Source organism: Armigeres subalbatus, chromosome 3 (assembly GCF_024139115.2).
Source record: "Armigeres subalbatus isolate Guangzhou_Male chromosome 3, GZ_Asu_2, whole genome shotgun sequence".
Taxonomy (NCBI): domain Eukaryota; kingdom Metazoa; phylum Arthropoda; class Insecta; order Diptera; family Culicidae; genus Armigeres; species Armigeres subalbatus.
This window is the reverse complement of record NC_085141.1, coordinates 298,816,011-298,833,913: the sequence shown is the minus strand read 5'-3', so window position 1 is coordinate 298,833,913 and position 17,903 is coordinate 298,816,011. Positions and strand designations below refer to the sequence as shown.

Below are 17,903 nucleotides of genomic sequence, written 5' to 3'. Positions count from 1 at the left end.
AGTATAAGCTCGACTTCAGTGGCCTGGCCGGACGGGCTGCAAGTGGCGGTGCCCGGGACGAGGACGGTTCCTCCGGACTGCAAGGCGATAGCAAGGGATCCACAACGAGCACCGAGGCGAGCATGTGACAGTACGGGATGGCCCGCCGGGGCGTTAAAGGTGACGCCCGGCGGACCAGAGTGTCTTTCCTGCTCTTTTAGAATAAGCATTAAACATTGCATATGACCGTATTTATCGAATTTATATTCCGCGTTTGTGTATGTTTGATGATTCTCGTTTAGGAGCAAACAACCCCGGATTTCGGTGAGCAAGAACCAATCGAAGTGAAATCGAAACCTTACCACCATCACCACCAAGTACCAAAAGCAGAAAAAACAAGAACAAAAACCAAAAGAACCAACTCAAGGTGAACAAAGAGATTCAACCATTGTATGATCCAAAAATCCAGTGAGAACAGAACTCAATTTCTAGAGCGACCATCAAACCAACCGCATACACAAAAAGAAACCACATAAGAAAACACACACACGTCAGTCATAATTACGAGAAGAAAACAAGTGTTTGTTAAAATATGTGTAATATGAAATCATAAATATTGAAATATGAATGTTTAGTGACTCGAAACCAAACAAAAAACAACCTTTAACCTAAATCGAAATCTTGAGGAGAATCCCCCGCTATAAAATTCTAGAAATCGCCTAAAATCTCGAAATTCTACTCCCTTCGCTTATCCACTCTCTAGACACGCTAAAAAAATACACGTTCAAAAACCGCACTGCACCGCTTTTAGTTCCACACACAGACGCAAACCCTGACAAACAAGATTTTCTTCGATCGTCGTTGTTGGTCCTTGATTTTTTTTTCTGCTCAATTTAACAACGACCACGTCCGTAGATGAATACCGTAGTGAGTTTGCCTATTTCTAGTATGCAGAATCGAACGACACATATGGTCCAGTGTTTGCTAGATGTAGAATTCTATCCTGTATCGCAATCTCACTAGTAGTCACCTCACGCATCTCTATAGATTGCAACACCAAACGCTCTGCAAATATGATTACCGCGAAGGAAGTGTGGAGCTGCTGCGTAAAATGTAATATTGGAAAGATTGAATATAATTTGAATCCCGAAAAAAATAATCATTTTCTGAAACAATAAAATGGACAGAAAAATAATGCAATCAAATTGATTTGCGGAATTGAGAATAATTGCCAACGAATTCGTCAATAATTTTAAACTTTATGAGTAAAACTAATCCACGATAATTGGAGTGTTACAATCAAACAGTGTTGGAAAAAGTAAAAAAGGTTTTCATAGCTCACGTCTCTTATAAACTAACTGTCGTGAAGCACGCGCCACAGTAGCAGGGCTCCGACCAAATTTCGGACAAAACCTAAAATGTTTCTGAATATTATCGAAAATCCGCACAATGCTAATTTTATTGTGGCAGAATAATTTTTAGCATTGGTGGGCAACACAGGTAGTTCCATATAAGTGTTAGCAGTACAGTTACGACTTCTCCGCGAATCTCAGTTTGATTGCTAGACTCTTATATACGACTTATTTACAACGAAAAAAGCGCAAGAGGTGGAGTTAATATATAACATCTTTCAAGTTTCAAATGCATATTTTTGAAATCTCATTTATAACTGAATTATAACACACATGAAAACCGAGCTGTCATCTCATTCCGGTTAAATGTTTTTCTCAATTTGTTTTGAAAATATATTATGAATATTAATTTCGAGATAATTTTTTTTGTATTCGTGCCACAAATATAAGTAGCTACTCCACATGCGGTTCAAAATTTATAAGTGCGCCATGAAAAAATATAATATAATGGATCACATAGTGGAAAAATTAATGCAAATGCATCGTATGGTTTGAGCGCGAACGAAAGGCATGTCTGATTTCTATAATTCAGAACTCCATTTTTATCGTACACTGATGGTTGAACTTTTTGCTACCTCAGAAAAAAAAACTTATCGGGAGAATATCCAATGCTATATAAATACATTAAGTTATTTCGATAATACGGTATTGGATATTATGATTCATATGTGCTATTATGATCATTCTATGACCAAATAGATTCGAAAGTCGGATTACATATATACGAACTACAAACATTATTTTTGTACCAGGCTTCGCTAAAATTGACCAATGCTGTAGATCTTGTTTCAATTCTGTTGAAACCACGAAAAAGTATGAAAGGATCAAAATCCGTCCAGCTATTTTTTGACTAAATATTCAAATTAAAGCTGATCGATTGACTAGAGGTTCACTGTAAATAGGTCAACACGCATCTTGCGAAGCGATCTATTTGATTTATAATACACAACATATTTAATTAATTGCAAATTACTTTTGTTTAAAACATTACATTTTTAGTAAGTCTTTTTGAACGGGTTTCGGTCACCGCTTATTTAATCTTTTCAACTTAAGCTGTTTATTCTCCGCGTAATAAAAACTCACTTTTATTTTTTCATACGCTTCAACCAACCTTTTTTTTCGATCATCTACAGAAATATTCCACCTTGCGTTCGTTCTCATGAGGTGTTTGCTTATTCTCTAAATAAATAGGCGAAATAAGCAAATCGCAAATTTCTGAGGATGACTCATGAAAATAGATTGAAACGTAAAAAAAAACAAAAGTGATTTTATATTCCACCGAGAAAAACCAATTAAAATTGAAAAGATTTTTAGTAATTTTGAAGCATATCATATTTTTCGTCCGGCACTGTATTAAGATCTGTCAAAAATATTGCATCCAGTAAGAAACGGTGATATTGTTTCAAAAACTCACATACAACACAAATGTAACTACATGAAACCATGAGCAGGCTTGTAAAATGTCATCTGCATGTCATTTGACTAATTTGCTCATAACTTTCTTTAGAAGCAAAATTTCTTCCATAATTTTGAAGGTACTCATAACGCTTGAGTAGGGTTATATTTTTGTCCAAGGGTACATTGCTCTAAGTATAACATCAAAGGCTGGAGAGTGAAAACTCTCCAAAATGTCACGTGTCATTTGACATAATGTCATTTGAATGACAATTTGCCTCCCACGCCCCAGATTACATATTTACAGCAAAGTCTCGTTAGACAAAGTTGTAGGCCCATTTAACCGCTATAAGTTCGTCATACAACATGAATTGATAGCTACCTTCTGAAACAAGTTCTGGGAAAATTATACAAACGAATGCAAATGACATTTAACAACACTGACCATGAGTATACATCTATAAATTGTTGTATGTTGTAACATAGTCTTAAATCAGTTTTCATATTAACCTAAAGTTATTAACTAAACTTCCAAGTTGCAAATCAAAACAATAATAGGTATATTCGAAATCAGTTTGTGTGTTTTTTTGTGATTTGTGTGCCATTTTCGTGCGGACATTCGGAATGTATGTAGCCGAAACTAATAAAATCCAAAATATTAAAGGTAAGAGAAATTAATTTAGATCAATATTCGTGTGCTCACACCTATCTAGACAGTAAACAGTGTTCTGAAGGCCTATTTTTGAGTGCAATACAGAATGTTAGATAGACGTTTCGATCAAACGCAATTAGAACTAACATTATTTTGCTGTTTTATTCAAGTTATACATAAGTTGCAAATGGAAATGTTTAAGAAATATGACTTTCCGAAACCCATAACATAAAGAACTTATGTATAACTGAATCTGAACTTAACGTAACAGTTGAAACCAGTTTATAATTCATATACAACGTTTCTATATATTTTTTTATTTGGAGTAAGTTGCAGGTGCTACTTGGGATGGACAATGAAAGATAATATCTCCCAGCGGCAGGATTTTATATCCTATCTGAATCACTATTCGTGAATTTTTTTTTTCAAATTCTGTAGTTCAAAGAAGAAGAAAATTATTGTAGGGGAAATTACGGCTTTGGCAGGTTTTGTTCTATTATTGTCAGAGAGGTTTTGTTGACCAAATTTTATGAAATTTGGCCTCAACATTCTTTGATTTGCAAAGAATGTTTAGCCCAATTTGAGCATAATTAGTTATAAAAAAAAACCCTGACAATAATATAACAAAACCTGCCAAACTGTCATTTCTCCTATTTTGAAACTGAACGTCGTCCAATTTGATATTGTTGAGAACAGGACAGGGGCAACGCTCTTTCAGCAGAGCAAATTGCAAATAAAACATATGATGGTTTGCTTACCGCAAGCTACAAAGCTAAACATTACTTTATTAAACCATACAGTCGATACAAATAACATAAATAACTTACAACTACGGTGTTTTTCACATTAGAATAAAATCTGTCTCGTTCTGTCTTATGTTTTCACTTACTCTGTTATGTGAGATAAACGACAAAACGAAACTTATAAAAACCCGAAGTTTGCGGTACAGAAGTAAAACGGAGGATCTGCATTATGCATTCTCACGCAACAAGTGGCGGCCAGACAGGGATTTGCCAACGGGTATCGTACGACCACGATGTGCGGGTTTACCGAGGAGGAGAACTTAGTTCGATTACAGAAGAGACTGAAAGGCAAAACTTACGAAGCAGTAAAAAGTCGTCTAATGTTCCCCGGGCATGTAACAGGCATTCTGTCCACCCTAAGGATGCTGAATAAAACGTACAAAACTTCTGTGCCCCCGTGGATGCGAGTGGATTGCAGGGGTAAATGTGCAACGTCACGTTGCTTCATCAGTTAGTTAGCAAGCTGCCACCGTCGCTCAAACTAAATTGGGTTTAACGGTGCCTGCCGCCATCATAGCAATTTTCGATAGCTGGATAAACGCCCTAGCAGAAGCCGCAAGCAGCGTCACCATCCCGTCGTCGGCGCAGCCCGAAAATCCTTCCCGGAGCGAAGCTCATGGCTCCAAAAACGGCAATGCGTACCTCAACGCTCATTCCGAGACACCGTCTACCGAGGAGAGTAAGAAGGGTAAGACTCTACCTCAAAACCAGCTCCAGCGAAGCAAGTTTGCCTAATCTGTAAAGGCAACTGCAAGTCCGCCGACAAGTGTAAGCGCTTTTTGGAACTCTCCCGAGAATCAAGTTGGGCTGTTGTCAGGGAGTTTGGGTACTGCCGTACCTGTCTTCGTATCCTCGAAGGGAGCTGCAACACCAAGCCATGCGGAAAAAATGGGTGCACCTACCGCCATCACGTGCTGCTGCACAACGATTTGAAGAATAAGCCTCAGAATGCCGCAGTTGAGGTCAGAAATGAGAGTAGGCCATCTGCTCCACCCTGCTCGAATCCATCCGGATGCAACACTCGTCAGTCGGTTACCAGCTCAGTACTGTTTCGTTATCTTCTTGTCGTACTGCACGGCACTGCAAGACCAATTCTGTCAGTGTTTTCACTGGAAGAACGAACGTAGTGAAACGGAAGTGTACACCATGAAGGTAAGGACCTTCGGGGTATGCTGCTCTCCTATTACTGCGCAGTTCGTGAAGAGCACCAATGCCGACCAATTCTCGAATGAGTAGACAGAGGTGCATCAAGCCATCATAAAGTCCCTCTACGTCGTGCTGGTCAGCGTAGACTCCAAAGAGCAAGCCATCCAGTTGGCCAAGGACGTAAGATATGTCCATCAGCAAAGCGGATTCGTGATTCGAAACTGGATCAGTAACTCGAGAAAGGTTTTGGCAGCACTACACGAGGTAGGCATCGGCGAGAAATGTCTTGATCTGTCCTCCAAACTAGCCACGGAGAAGGTTTCAGGCATGTGGTGGAACACGACCGACGATGTTTTCACTTACAAAGTGGGATGGAATCGCTACGATCCGGCTCTGTTAGGAGGTGAACGAAGGCCAACAAAGCGGGAAGTTCTACAAGTTTTGATGACCATCTTCGATCTGTCGATTCTGTCGTATTTAAAGATCCTGCTGCAACAAATATGGCGATCTGGGACAAACACATCGACAACAACTCCTTTGAAAAATGGCTTACCTGGTTGAAGGTGCTACAGTTCCCAGTACCCTACAAGGGAAGCAGACGAAGTGCAGCTACACACAATTGTGAATGCCAGCGAGAACGGCACGACCGCCTTCTTCTATCTTCGCTTTGTACGCAACGGATACTTTTCCTGCTCCAGTGTCGCAGCCAAATGTTGAGTTGTCCCGCTGAAATTTACTTCGATACCACGATTGGAACTCGAAGCTGCCGTGGTTGGTACACGGTTAAAGCGTACCGTCAAAGAGGCGCTAACCTTCAGGATCCTTCGTAAGCTGTACTTATCTGATTCCAGAAACGTTCTTTGCTGGATCAACCTGGGCCATCGGCGATACAGCCAATACGTCGACCACAGGATCAGCAAAATCCTGGAAATATCCGAAGCACACGAATGGAAATGGATCCATGTAAAGCAAAATCCTTCCAATGTCATACGTCGCATACGTCCACCAATTCGCCGATAATTGCCTCAACAAAATCCGAAGATCACATATGAGGCGAAGCAACTTCTTAAAGCCGATTGTACCATTATTCGACTCTGCCAACAAGAATCCTACCCCGATGAGATGACGACGCTGCAAAATCCAATCAAACGACCCAAAACCATGATGATCGTTCATAAATCAAGCCCTGGCTACGCCACCGCAAATACTTTCACCACAACCATGAAGCGGTAATAAATGAAATCCGGCAGAATCGCATCGCTCGCTTGCGTGTACGTTATAAGCAAGTGCGTAAAGATTGCCAGCAGTGCAAAAACCAGCACGCAGCTCCAAACCCACCATTCATGGCGGATCTTCCGCCCACCCGCCTCTCAGCATTTTCACGAGCATCTACGCTCGTCGAAATTGACTCTTTCGGCCCAATCGAAGTCACAGTCGGCAGAAGATTGGAAAAGCGCTGGGTAAGGCTTGCAACGTGCCTGACTATCCGAGCGATCCACCAGGAAGTCGCTCACTCCTTTAGTACAAGATCCTGCATTATGGCGTTTTGAAACCTCATGACCAGCCGCGGCACACCACAGAAGGTCTACAGCGACCGCGGCACGAACTTTAGTTGTGCAAATAGAGAGCTGATGCAGATCAACCAAGTCATGAACGAGCGCGAATTCATGAAGGAATTTGGGAGCTCCGGAATCGAGTGGGTCTCCAATCCACCTCTCACACCACATGTGGGTGGTAGCTGGAAGCGGTTGATCCGCATTGTCAAAAACAACCTAGTTGTAGTGTGTTCGTCAGTAAGGCCTTCTGACGAAGTATTTCGAAATTTGCTGACCGAAGATGAGAACACCGTGAGCTCGCGGCCCCTATCTCACGTGCCGGTAGAAGACGACTCGGCTCCAGCGCTGACACAAAACCACTTTTTACTTGGTTCATCCAACGGATCGAAACCGCTATCCGATCTCGCCGATAGCGGTGCAGCTCTCAGACAGAACTGGCTAAAATCCCAAATCCTGGAAAACTAATTCTGGAGCCGCTGGGTAACGAGCTACCAGCCAGAAATTACCCGCAGGAGCAAATGGTTTGAACACGTGCAGCCGATCGCCTTAGGCGATGTCGTCATTATTGCCGATCCTAAACTGCCCCGCGACTGTTGGCCGAAAGGGAAAGTTATCGCCGCCAAAGTAAGTAGAGATGGACAAGTTCGGTCCGCAACGGTGAACCCTATTTTAAATTGACTTAGAATCTGTGGTGTTGAGAAAATTATTTCGAATGGGGCTGTTTACAAATTTCGTGTCGATGTTGGGGGGAGGCAGGGGGTCAAGTCCAGCGTTACATTTCTTACAAAAAAGTTCTCATTTTCATAAAAAATAAAGTGTTACGAGGCGGAGGGTGGCGATTGAAAATTGCCCAATTAAGCGTTTCGTAGCTTGGGAACGAACACCTGACACCTAACACTGACACTTTCAAGCAACCTTCGAAGTGTTCCTAAAAAGCGAAATATCATTCAACCATCATGAAATTTGACATCTTAGTCAATATGTTAGCCGGTGTCAGCGAAAGTGGTACATGTCACATTCGGTAAATTTTACGTTTTTCAATCCTTCATGTATGTAAATTTTGAAATGTTCAGTTCTTCACTCTTACTTTTCAATTTTACCAACATCTTGTAAGCGATGTGTCTAAAGGGCAGTAGTGAGAAACGTGAATTTTCTACACAAGCCTTAATTTATAGAAACATATTGTACATGTTCCACTATTACTTAGACCTGTTTCACCCTTAATGTCGAATTCTCTTTAGATTGGATGATATCGATGGACAGTATTACACATGTATCACTTTAGCAGGTAACTACGAACTCATATTTACAGGAACTTCGCAATGCTCTGTAAAGAAATACTGTTAGGGGAAGTGCACAGGTTTTGGCCAACTTAGTGCCTAATTTGGCCAACCCAGAAAAATACATATTTTTCCAAAATAATCGATTAGTTGAAAGCAGCGTTGTACCGTGAGGGATATATGTATATCTTTTGTTGGAACTAATAAAACCCTCGCGAATTGCTTTATTTTTGGAGTTATTCGGAAAATTGGCCAAATTAGGAACATGGCCAAAACCGGTACAGTTCCCCTATTCAATTATTATAAAATTAACTTTAGAATAGCTTCACGCTTGGAACTAGCATGGAACCGTGCATAAATTTTCTTGTTGATTAATAATAAACAAGTCGTTGGATACAGCAAAAAGGCATATCATGGATTACTACGATCGAAATTTAAATTGTTTATAGCACCCGGCGTTATGGCGAGCGTGGAACGCTGGATGTCGAAATACGTATCTGCAAAGACAACAACGTGGTGGAATTAACCGTTGTGTGGCCGGCAAAAAAACACCCTTAACAAGCCGATAGGGTATCCGGTTACCCACAAAACTAAAATGCTTATATCTCAGGCAATTTTCAACCGAACTCCTTATTTTTGGGCTCGTTGGATTTTAAATTTTTTTTTCATCAAGATGGACGATTTCCGGGAAATTTGGATTTCCAGGGACATATTCTACTTAGATGATATTGATTGTTGATTTCGGTAGGTATTCCGCAGTATGGGTATCAAACTTCTTGAAATTTCATCAGCAGATTGATCTTTATTGTTTTGGGTCCATCAGAAGTGCAAACCTTCAATTGGCGATTCCAGAACAGGTTCCTCGAGAGGTCATAGGTGGCCTAAAACATTTTTCAATTAAACATCATCAATATGGATATCAAACTTCTTGAAATAATCTCAAGCGCATGTTCTTGATGGTCCTGTGTTCACCAGTTGAGCTGACTCCGGAGTGTCCACTCCAGAATACGTTCCATGATGGGTCATGAGTCGTTCTAAACATTTTTTAATGGTTCAGAAAGCTGCAACTTTTCTTGAACTGATTTTCTAGCAAGATTAGTGCATAATCAATGCACTCATTGACCACCAGGTGGCCACAAAGTGGTCTACGAAAAGATTCAGGACATTCGGAGAAAAGATCAATTCCGGAAATTTGCCCTAGACAGCTGTGACTTTTCTTGATTCATCATTCTGAGAGCAAAATCAAACTCTTCGGCCTTAGATAGCCGGTGCTCCGAAATAGAACTGTATAACAGTGGTGGAAATACTCGCTTCACGAGTAAGAAAAGAGTGAAATTTTGCTTACTAAAAACGCTGCATACGCGCAAACCTGCTGCTTGAATTTTCTGGTGCTTGCTTTGTTCGCGAGTGGAGAGTTCCTCCAGGAATTTCTTTGGGAGCTCCTCCAGGAATTTCTTCGGGAGTTCCTCCAGGTATTCCTCTGGGAGTTCCTCCAAGAATTCCTCAGGGAGTTCCTCCAGGAATTTCTTTGGGAGTTCCTCCAGGAATTTCTTCGGGAGTTCTTTCAGGAATTCCTCCGGGAGTTCCTCCAGAAAAATGTCCTCAGGGAGTTCCTCCAGGAATTTCTTCGGGAATACCTTCGGGAGTTCTTCCAGGAATTCCTTCGGGAGTTCCTCTAGGAATTCCTTCAGGAGTTCCTCCAGGAATTCCTCAGGGAGTTCCTCCAGGAATTTCTTTGGGAGTTCCTCCAGGAATTTCTTCGGAAGTTCTTCCAGGAATTCCTCCCGGACTTCCTTCAGGAATTCTTCCAGGAAATCCTCCGAAATTTTATCCAGGAATTCCTCCGGAAGTTTTTCCAAGAACTCCTCCGGGAGTTCCTTCAGGAATTTCTCAGGGATTTCATCAGGATGTTATTCCAGGAATTCCTCCTGAAGTTTCCTCAGGAGTTCCTCCAAAATTCCTTCAGGAGTTCCTCCAAAATTATTCCGGGAGTTCCTCAAGTATTTTCTCCAGGAATTTCTCCGGAAGTTCCTCCAAGATTTCCTCCGGGAGTTCCTTCAAGAATTCTTCCAGGAAATCCTCTGGAAGTTCATCCAGGAATTCCTCTGGAAGTTTTTCCAAGAGTTCCTCCGGGAGTTCCTTTAGGAATTTCTCAGGGAGTTGCTCCAGGAATTCCTCAGGATGTTTTTCCAGGAATTCCTCCTGAGGTTCCCTCAGGAATTCCTCCAAAAAATCCTTCGGGAGTTCCTCCAAAAATTATTCCGGGAGTTCCTCAAGTATTTTCTCCAGGAATTTCTCCGGAAGTTCCTCCAAGATTTCCTCCAGGAGTTCCTCCAGGAATTTCTTCGGGAATTCCTCCAGGAATTCCTCCAGAAGTTCCTCCAGGCTTTCCTCATGGAGTTTCTCAAGGAATTTCTGCGGAAGTTCTTCCGCCTCACTTGATGGAGAAACAGGCTTGTCTCGTCAGTTTCTTCGTTCCTATTTCAATATTTTATTTATTAAAACTCCCAACTTTTTTCTAGTACGTTAAAAATGTTGTAAAAACTAAAGAATAATACTATGACTCCGTTTATTCCAGTTTTTAATGCTATTTTCCTGGAATGCCGACAACCGACTACCTTTTTCTAAACGGCATAAAATCACCAACTAACAAAGATATTTAAAAAATCTAATAGATAAAATAAATAATTTTTTCACCAGTTATTAGCTAATGCCTAAAGGCTTCCATTGGTATGCAAATATCACCGCTTTGTTCAATTAGGCAAAAGTTTTGAACCAAGAACAAAAGGGTGCCGACAACCGACCAGCTTCCCTTACACTATGTTTCCAATCCGAAAACATCAATCCTACGCCTTTGCTCGCAAGGCTACTGGAGACCCCAGAATGCGGAAAGTTTTAAATGATTAATGATAGTTGAGAAGTGAGAAGTAAGAAATCAGAACAAAATATGAGAAATGAGAAACGTGAGAAGTTAGAAATGAAAAAATGAGAAGCTTTAAATAAGGCGTAAAATGTAAGAAGTGTGAAACGAGAAATAGGTATAAGTGAGAATAAGACGTCGTCTTACTTTTTGTTTCTGTCGACCTCTTAATTCAATCTTGTTACTTATCACTTTGCACTTCTCCCTGTAAATGTAAGAAATGAGAAATTATTGATGATGAATAATAAGTAATATGTAGAAAGCGAGATGTGAGACGTCTCACTTCTCATTTATCATTTGTTAAGAGAATGAAAAAAGAAAAACACTTCTTATTTAACATTTCTCACATTGCATTTCTTACTTCTCCCTTCTCAATTATTACTTATGAATCACTCATTTCACATTCACTATTGTTCGGTCAAACGCCATTTTCAGTTATATGACCCGTTAATCAAACGACATTCATGGTTGTATGATCTGTTTGACCAAATGATCTATTCAGATTAACGATCTTTCAGGCTAAATGACCAGTTCGGTAGAATAACATTTTTGTTATACATAATGTCCATCTCCTCTAAATTACATTTTCGGTCAAAAGACTATCGGCCTGATGTATTTCGGCCTAATGATTTGTGACATATTTGACATGACATATTCAGCCAAATGGTTGTTTCGCTTTAAAGCGAAGGGCTACTCGTTTGGTGAGTTATACAGACTTAATAGATTTATTGAGCTTGTCAGGTATCAGAACGTAGACTCCAGGGGCACGTTCACCTCGGTTTGGGAGATTTGTGCCATCGCCTTCACAGCCTACTTCATCACACACCTAAAATAAAAGGGAAGTGAACAAAAAAATAATTTGGATGGAAGGAAAAAGGGAAGCTTGGGAAAACAGCTCTTGAAGAGGGCATTTAGCTCCTTACCACAACGAGCTATGAACAATTAAATACTCCGAAGGCTCAGGTTTCTGAAGCCATTTTTACTTAGTAGCCCGAGTAGTGCACATGTTCCAACTCAGCTGCAACAAATTATATGTGATGAAATTCAGTTATAATCAAGTTTTTGCAACCAATTGTGTCTGATATGTGTTACTGGGGAAGTATCTGCCAAATATTTGTAAATGCAATTGCGCCTAAACTAGACTATGACACATCAGATGATAAGAAGTTCCATGGTCGGATTCGCAGCTATAACTGACAAATGATTCAACGAGTTTTTGATAGTTGAGTCGGCAATGAGTCGGAAGAATGGCCTGGAACCCATATAAGATGTAAAGTATTAACTGAATTCATTTCCTCAATTTGACATGCTATTACTGACTTCGATCTTGAGTTGGCCAAAGCGAGAGCTTTAACAACTACTTGGATCCTGAACAGAAGTATATGACTTCACCCAAAATGAGCTGCTAAAATACGCATTCCACTCCACACATAATGGCAAATATTTTCGCTTGAAAGACAGTGCAGTGTCTACCCAGTGAGTGAGACTGCTCCAGTCTCAGCTCACGGGAATATACGCCTGCACCTGCTCTACCTTCAAGGAGCAAGCCTTCAAGGTAACAAATAATGCTGTCTGAAATATTTCTTTCCAAATATCCAGACGTCCACTCATCTGGCGAGAGGAATTGTGTTAATAATCTCCTATACGGAAAACTATTAACGAGAGGGAGATCACTTGGAACATGAACAGTTTTGTCCCAACTAATCATAAACTGTAACAACAAAGTGTGTTTAGATCTATGTAGAATAATCCCAAACTACACATCGCATAAGAATGCGTTTAGGCATTAGTTTATTCATAAACTTTCAGTAAGCTATTTTTCGAGTTAATTCCAATTTCATTTCATGACAGCGCACATTCCTAAAAACAAACTCAAATAAAATCGAATTACAGTCGCTTCTCCACATCTTTATTTTTAAGGGAGCATCGGCATAAGGAGAGATCGAGGAGTGGAAGATAAATTGAAGTGGATACCAAGATGAACACAAGATATAAGAACCAACCCTGATGGATACTTCATAGAAAAAAAGCTCGGTGCCACGGCATACAAAAAACAAGGCAGGCTCATCACGTATGTAAACATTCAGTTTGAATGTAAACATGTGACGTCACTGCTATCTTCGCACAGGCTGGACCGAGACGATGCTTTATGGTCGCAGCATGCTCACTTTTGTACTCCAACATGTGGCGATAAAATATGCGTCACATTCTAAGTGTCATTTTTCTAACGAGCCTACCTTGTTTTATGTATACCGTGGCTCGGTGCTACGAAAAACGACAACAAAACTAATGTCATTTAATGTTTTTGCTGTGTTTGTTATTGTCCCAAGGTCATCTAGTAGCCTAGAAATTTGCATATATCGACATATGGAATGAGAATCCTGCAAAAAGTAAGGCCAGAACACATCGAGATAGGGAGGTTATCGAGATGAAGAAAACAAAAAAGTGTGTAGATTGAAGTGGCCGTGGAAACATTCGACATCAGATGGGCGGTACGACGCCATGTTTTTGCAGCCAACATCTCAAAGTAAAATTTATGGTAGTATTTGTGTTGTTTACCAACATCTGATTTGGGACCCAAAGCCAACCCAAAGTCGCATATAATAGCGAATAATTATACAAAGTGGAGGCGATATAGGCGCATGCCTCCATTTGACTGCTTGCCAAATGTATCTATATGGCCTCCACTTTGTACATTTATTCACTACGATATACGACCTTGTGTTTCCTGGGTTCTCATTGGGATCCAGAAATGTCAGCGGGGACCAGTCGCGCAATGTTGGCTGAAAAACAAGCCCATTGTGCGAGATACGGATGACACCCACGTGTTCGACATAGAGAGAGATATCGAGATATGGAACATCGAGATGTAGAGAGTCGACTGTATCTATCAAACAGAGTGGCTACAGACTACATTGCAATGAATAACCAAATAACTCGCTTGAATGTCGTGCACATCGCATACACTACCGTGCAACGTCGAATAAGAAATACACATATATCGCCTCCATTTTTGTTTCTAACAGGCGTTTACGCGACTGATAAAGGATAAAACTTGTGCGTGAAGGCATTGCACAACCAGAAAAACAATTCCTTTATGCATGTATTCTGGTTGTGCAAAAGGTTTCTCTTCCATGAAACCGAATACTTATAATTGGTAAGTACAAGAAAATGCTTCTTGTTGTATTTGTCGCAAAATCGTGATTGGCTCTGTTGGAGCAGGGAGTTACGTGTAACACCAGCTCTAGCAGATACCATAAAGATTGGGCGATTTTCTATGTCAAGTAAAACAAAATTGGTACTATGTCAGTATTCCATCAAGCTGAAGCCTCTCAGATTAACATCTGAGCTACCTCAGATGATGTGATGAGCATTAGCATCACTGCCAACAATTAGCAATGTTTGGTAACTTGTTTGAAAGCACTTGTAGGGAATGATTCATCATGTGGTATATAATCTGAACAATGGACTTATTTCCTGACGGAGGTTCCACCAGTCACGTCAATTTTCATCAGTGCATACATCTCTGGTTGTTAGTTGTTAACAAGAACACATGAACGAGGCATCGACCAAGAGATTGCCATTCCATTACTGAAAGCAGCAAAAAAGCGAGTTCACTAGGTTACCTAGCTAGAACTTACTCTTGCAAAATTAAGATTCCTGATCATAAGCTACTTGGAATTTGCAAAGATTAATAGTTGCTTTTATGCTGAAAATTGATTAGAATTATCCTACGAATTCGTATAACACGCTCCACAATTACAACATTAGGAACAGCAGCGATGAAACCAAATCGGTATCGATCAATAACGTCAAAAACTAATCACAGAGTACACTGTGAAAACCGCGTAATGCGAATCCATATAGGTGACAATTTGTTGAAAAACTAAATAAAAACATACTCGTAAACCCTTATTTAACCTTACGTTGGGATTGAATAAGAGTCAACTATGTCTTTGCTCCGGTTAGCGCAGTGATGGATTAATACTGTAAAGGGTGCCCTGGTGTTTCACATACTCCGTTAACGGGATATCGGTAATCGCTCGATTGATGGAACACGTCGTCCATTTTTTGTTAATTCTCAATTTTTTTGGAAAACCAGATGGTATATTAAACGCAGAAGCATATTGTTAATTTCGGAATAACTACTTGAATAGTAAGCATGACCAAAGCCGAACAGAAAAAAAAAATCGTCTTGTACCAATTAATATTACTGAACCTAAAACCTATGAATTTCAATGCAGAACCAGGAACCAGGAAATAGGAAATGAAAGAAGGTGGCATTATAGCCGTAATATAGAAATGATGTTTGTATAATTTGTTTAACCAGCCCAACGAATCAACAAAACCAGAAACATCTACGCAGCAGCTCCCGCAAAGCAAAACGCCACCACAATCATTCTTCCGGGGAGTCACCACCACACCTCTGACCACACAGCGCTCGAGCTTCTCATTCCGCTGTGGATTACCTGCTCCTGTATCCTTTAACCTAGGTCTTACTCTTGAGCCAACGCCGACCATACCCTTAGACTCCTGAGCCAAAAGCCCCCCCACGCCTCGTCCAACAGGGTGGGAACCGTTCACAGTCACAACCTGCACCCGCACACACTGCACGGCACCTTCCGTTGGCGCCCTGTCCCGCTACTCTCGTATGTCTTCATTCCATGGAAAAGTCTCCTCAAACCGCCTCGATCCACAGCGGAACGCTTTGATGAGGGGTTCCAGAGGTCGCAGAAGTTTTTTTTTCGAAAAGCTTCTTCCACTTTTGGAACGCATCAAAGATGAATCAAACTACACACACACAATCTAACTCCCGATAGGTTGTAGAACACTACACACATTTGTGTGACTTATCAGCGGTGGCTCCCCCCACTCACTCACTCACTCACTGTGTCGATCTTCACCGAAATCGGTCCTAATGGAAGTGTGGTGTCGACTGGCATAACACCACCCCTTGAAAACTTTTCCACTCCACCTGTGTTTTAAAAAAATACTTAAATAAATAAAAACGATCTCTTTTTCCCTTGTTGTGCGTCGCCGTCGGGCCTCGAATGGCATCCAGAGATGGATATAAAATGAGAAGAAAGTGTGTTAATCGAGAAACCTTGTGAGACAGGACGCGTGAATGAATCGGAAAGAACAAAGAAGAATTTCAATACTCGAGAAGGATATGGTACGGAATGAATGCGTTTCGCGACGTTGATTCCAATTTTTCAGTGTTGACTATCGATAAATTTTCGTTGGTGTGTAAACAATTGTGTACCTGTTGTAAGAAAAATGTCCTTAGTTACGATGTGAAAAGTTCAAGTCATTGCTTTCGTTTATTTATGTCGTTGCGTATGAAGGTTAACGAGAAATAGGTTCGATATTCGATTGTTATTATGAGTTGGTGAGAAATGTCATGTAACGAGGAATGAAAGATTCTAGTCATTACTAAAGTTCAATACTCATTCAACGAGATTATATTTATTAACTAAGTGAACATTCAATAAATAATTTAACTATGTAGTAGCTGTTCGATGAAACAATATTCTAATTTTTGACTTGATTAAAAAATAATAATATAAGTAAATAAATAAATTATGAATATTTTATTTCATTATTTGCGTTTATTAATTTATTATTATTTTCATTATTGTTGCAACCAAATTCTTCAATGGCAGTTTCTGTTACAATGGAGGATATCTCTTGGAATCTTGTACGTTTCTTTTCGAATCTTCTATAAATTCCTTCTGAATTCTTGGAAATATTCCTCGAATATTCAACGGGGCTCTCTTGAGATTTTTCAAAAATTTCGTAAATTATTTCTTATGTACACAAGAGAGGATTATTCAAGAAGTCTTGCCAGGATTCCTCCGGGAATCGCAAATGGGGGAGAGGAAAACATTCGTAAGTTTTGCGAAGATTCCGTTTGGAGTTTCAGACGGAGCAGAATCATGAAATGTTTCTTCTAAATTTTGAGAAGTTTTCTCTTCAAATCTTGTGGGTTTTTAGTACGATATATGGAATATCAGCAGTGGTTGCCCTTCAACCTGACTGTATTTATTTTCTTAGAACTTTTTTCAGCAATTGGGAAGGATTATGATTATGGATTATGTCATATGATGAAAAATATGATAAATATATTTGGATTTTTCGTATTGAAATCTAGAAAAGATTACTCACTTACAACAATGTCCTCGTCATCTATAACTACTTAATTCGAATTTGTTGCAGTTCCAGAAAAAAAACACCACGTTTGTTCGTGCAACAATTATTCCCGATTATTTGGAAACATTACTTACTTGATACTTGATGGCCCACAGCTCTTCGATGAACCTACGCCGAATGGAGTATCCTTCTCCACCAGTCGCCCATTTGGAAACATTATTAAAAATAATATTCCATAAGGTCATGGCAGTATATAAGTTGTATTTCTTGATGAATGAACATGATATTACTAGTTCTGCGGAAGCTTCAGAAACTGCCAATGTTAAAATCAATTTCTATATATTTCTGTTAATTACTCATTTGTTTTTTTATGTCTGAAACTTCATTTGAGAAATAAAAAAATCTTCGTTTATTCCAAAACCTCTAAACGTTCTTCAATTCAACACCTCTTGAATGTTAGTCGTATGAAAATTTCGATATATTCCAAATATACAAAAACAAAACAAATCAAGTGTTGTGAGCATCGGTATTCCGCGGTGTCGAGCGAAAGAAGCAAATTTTTGATACTATTATACCAATCGAACGTTGCAAATAAAACGGAATAATAACG

General features: G+C 39.9%; 1 protein-coding gene across 1 annotated transcript in view; it reads left to right on the top strand.

Annotated features, from left to right (window-relative positions):
- The window catches only part of LOC134224951 (alpha-catulin), a 506,545-nt gene extending 505,480 nt beyond the window's left edge, over positions 1-1,065 (top strand). Inside the window, exon 13 of the mRNA XM_062704626.1 lies at positions 3-1,065. Within this exon, the coding sequence (XP_062560610.1) occupies positions 3-128 (126 nt within the window). The 3' untranslated portion in view covers positions 129-1,065. The remainder of the gene's footprint in view (positions 1-2) is intronic.
- Positions 1,066-17,903: the final 16,838 nt, after the last annotated feature.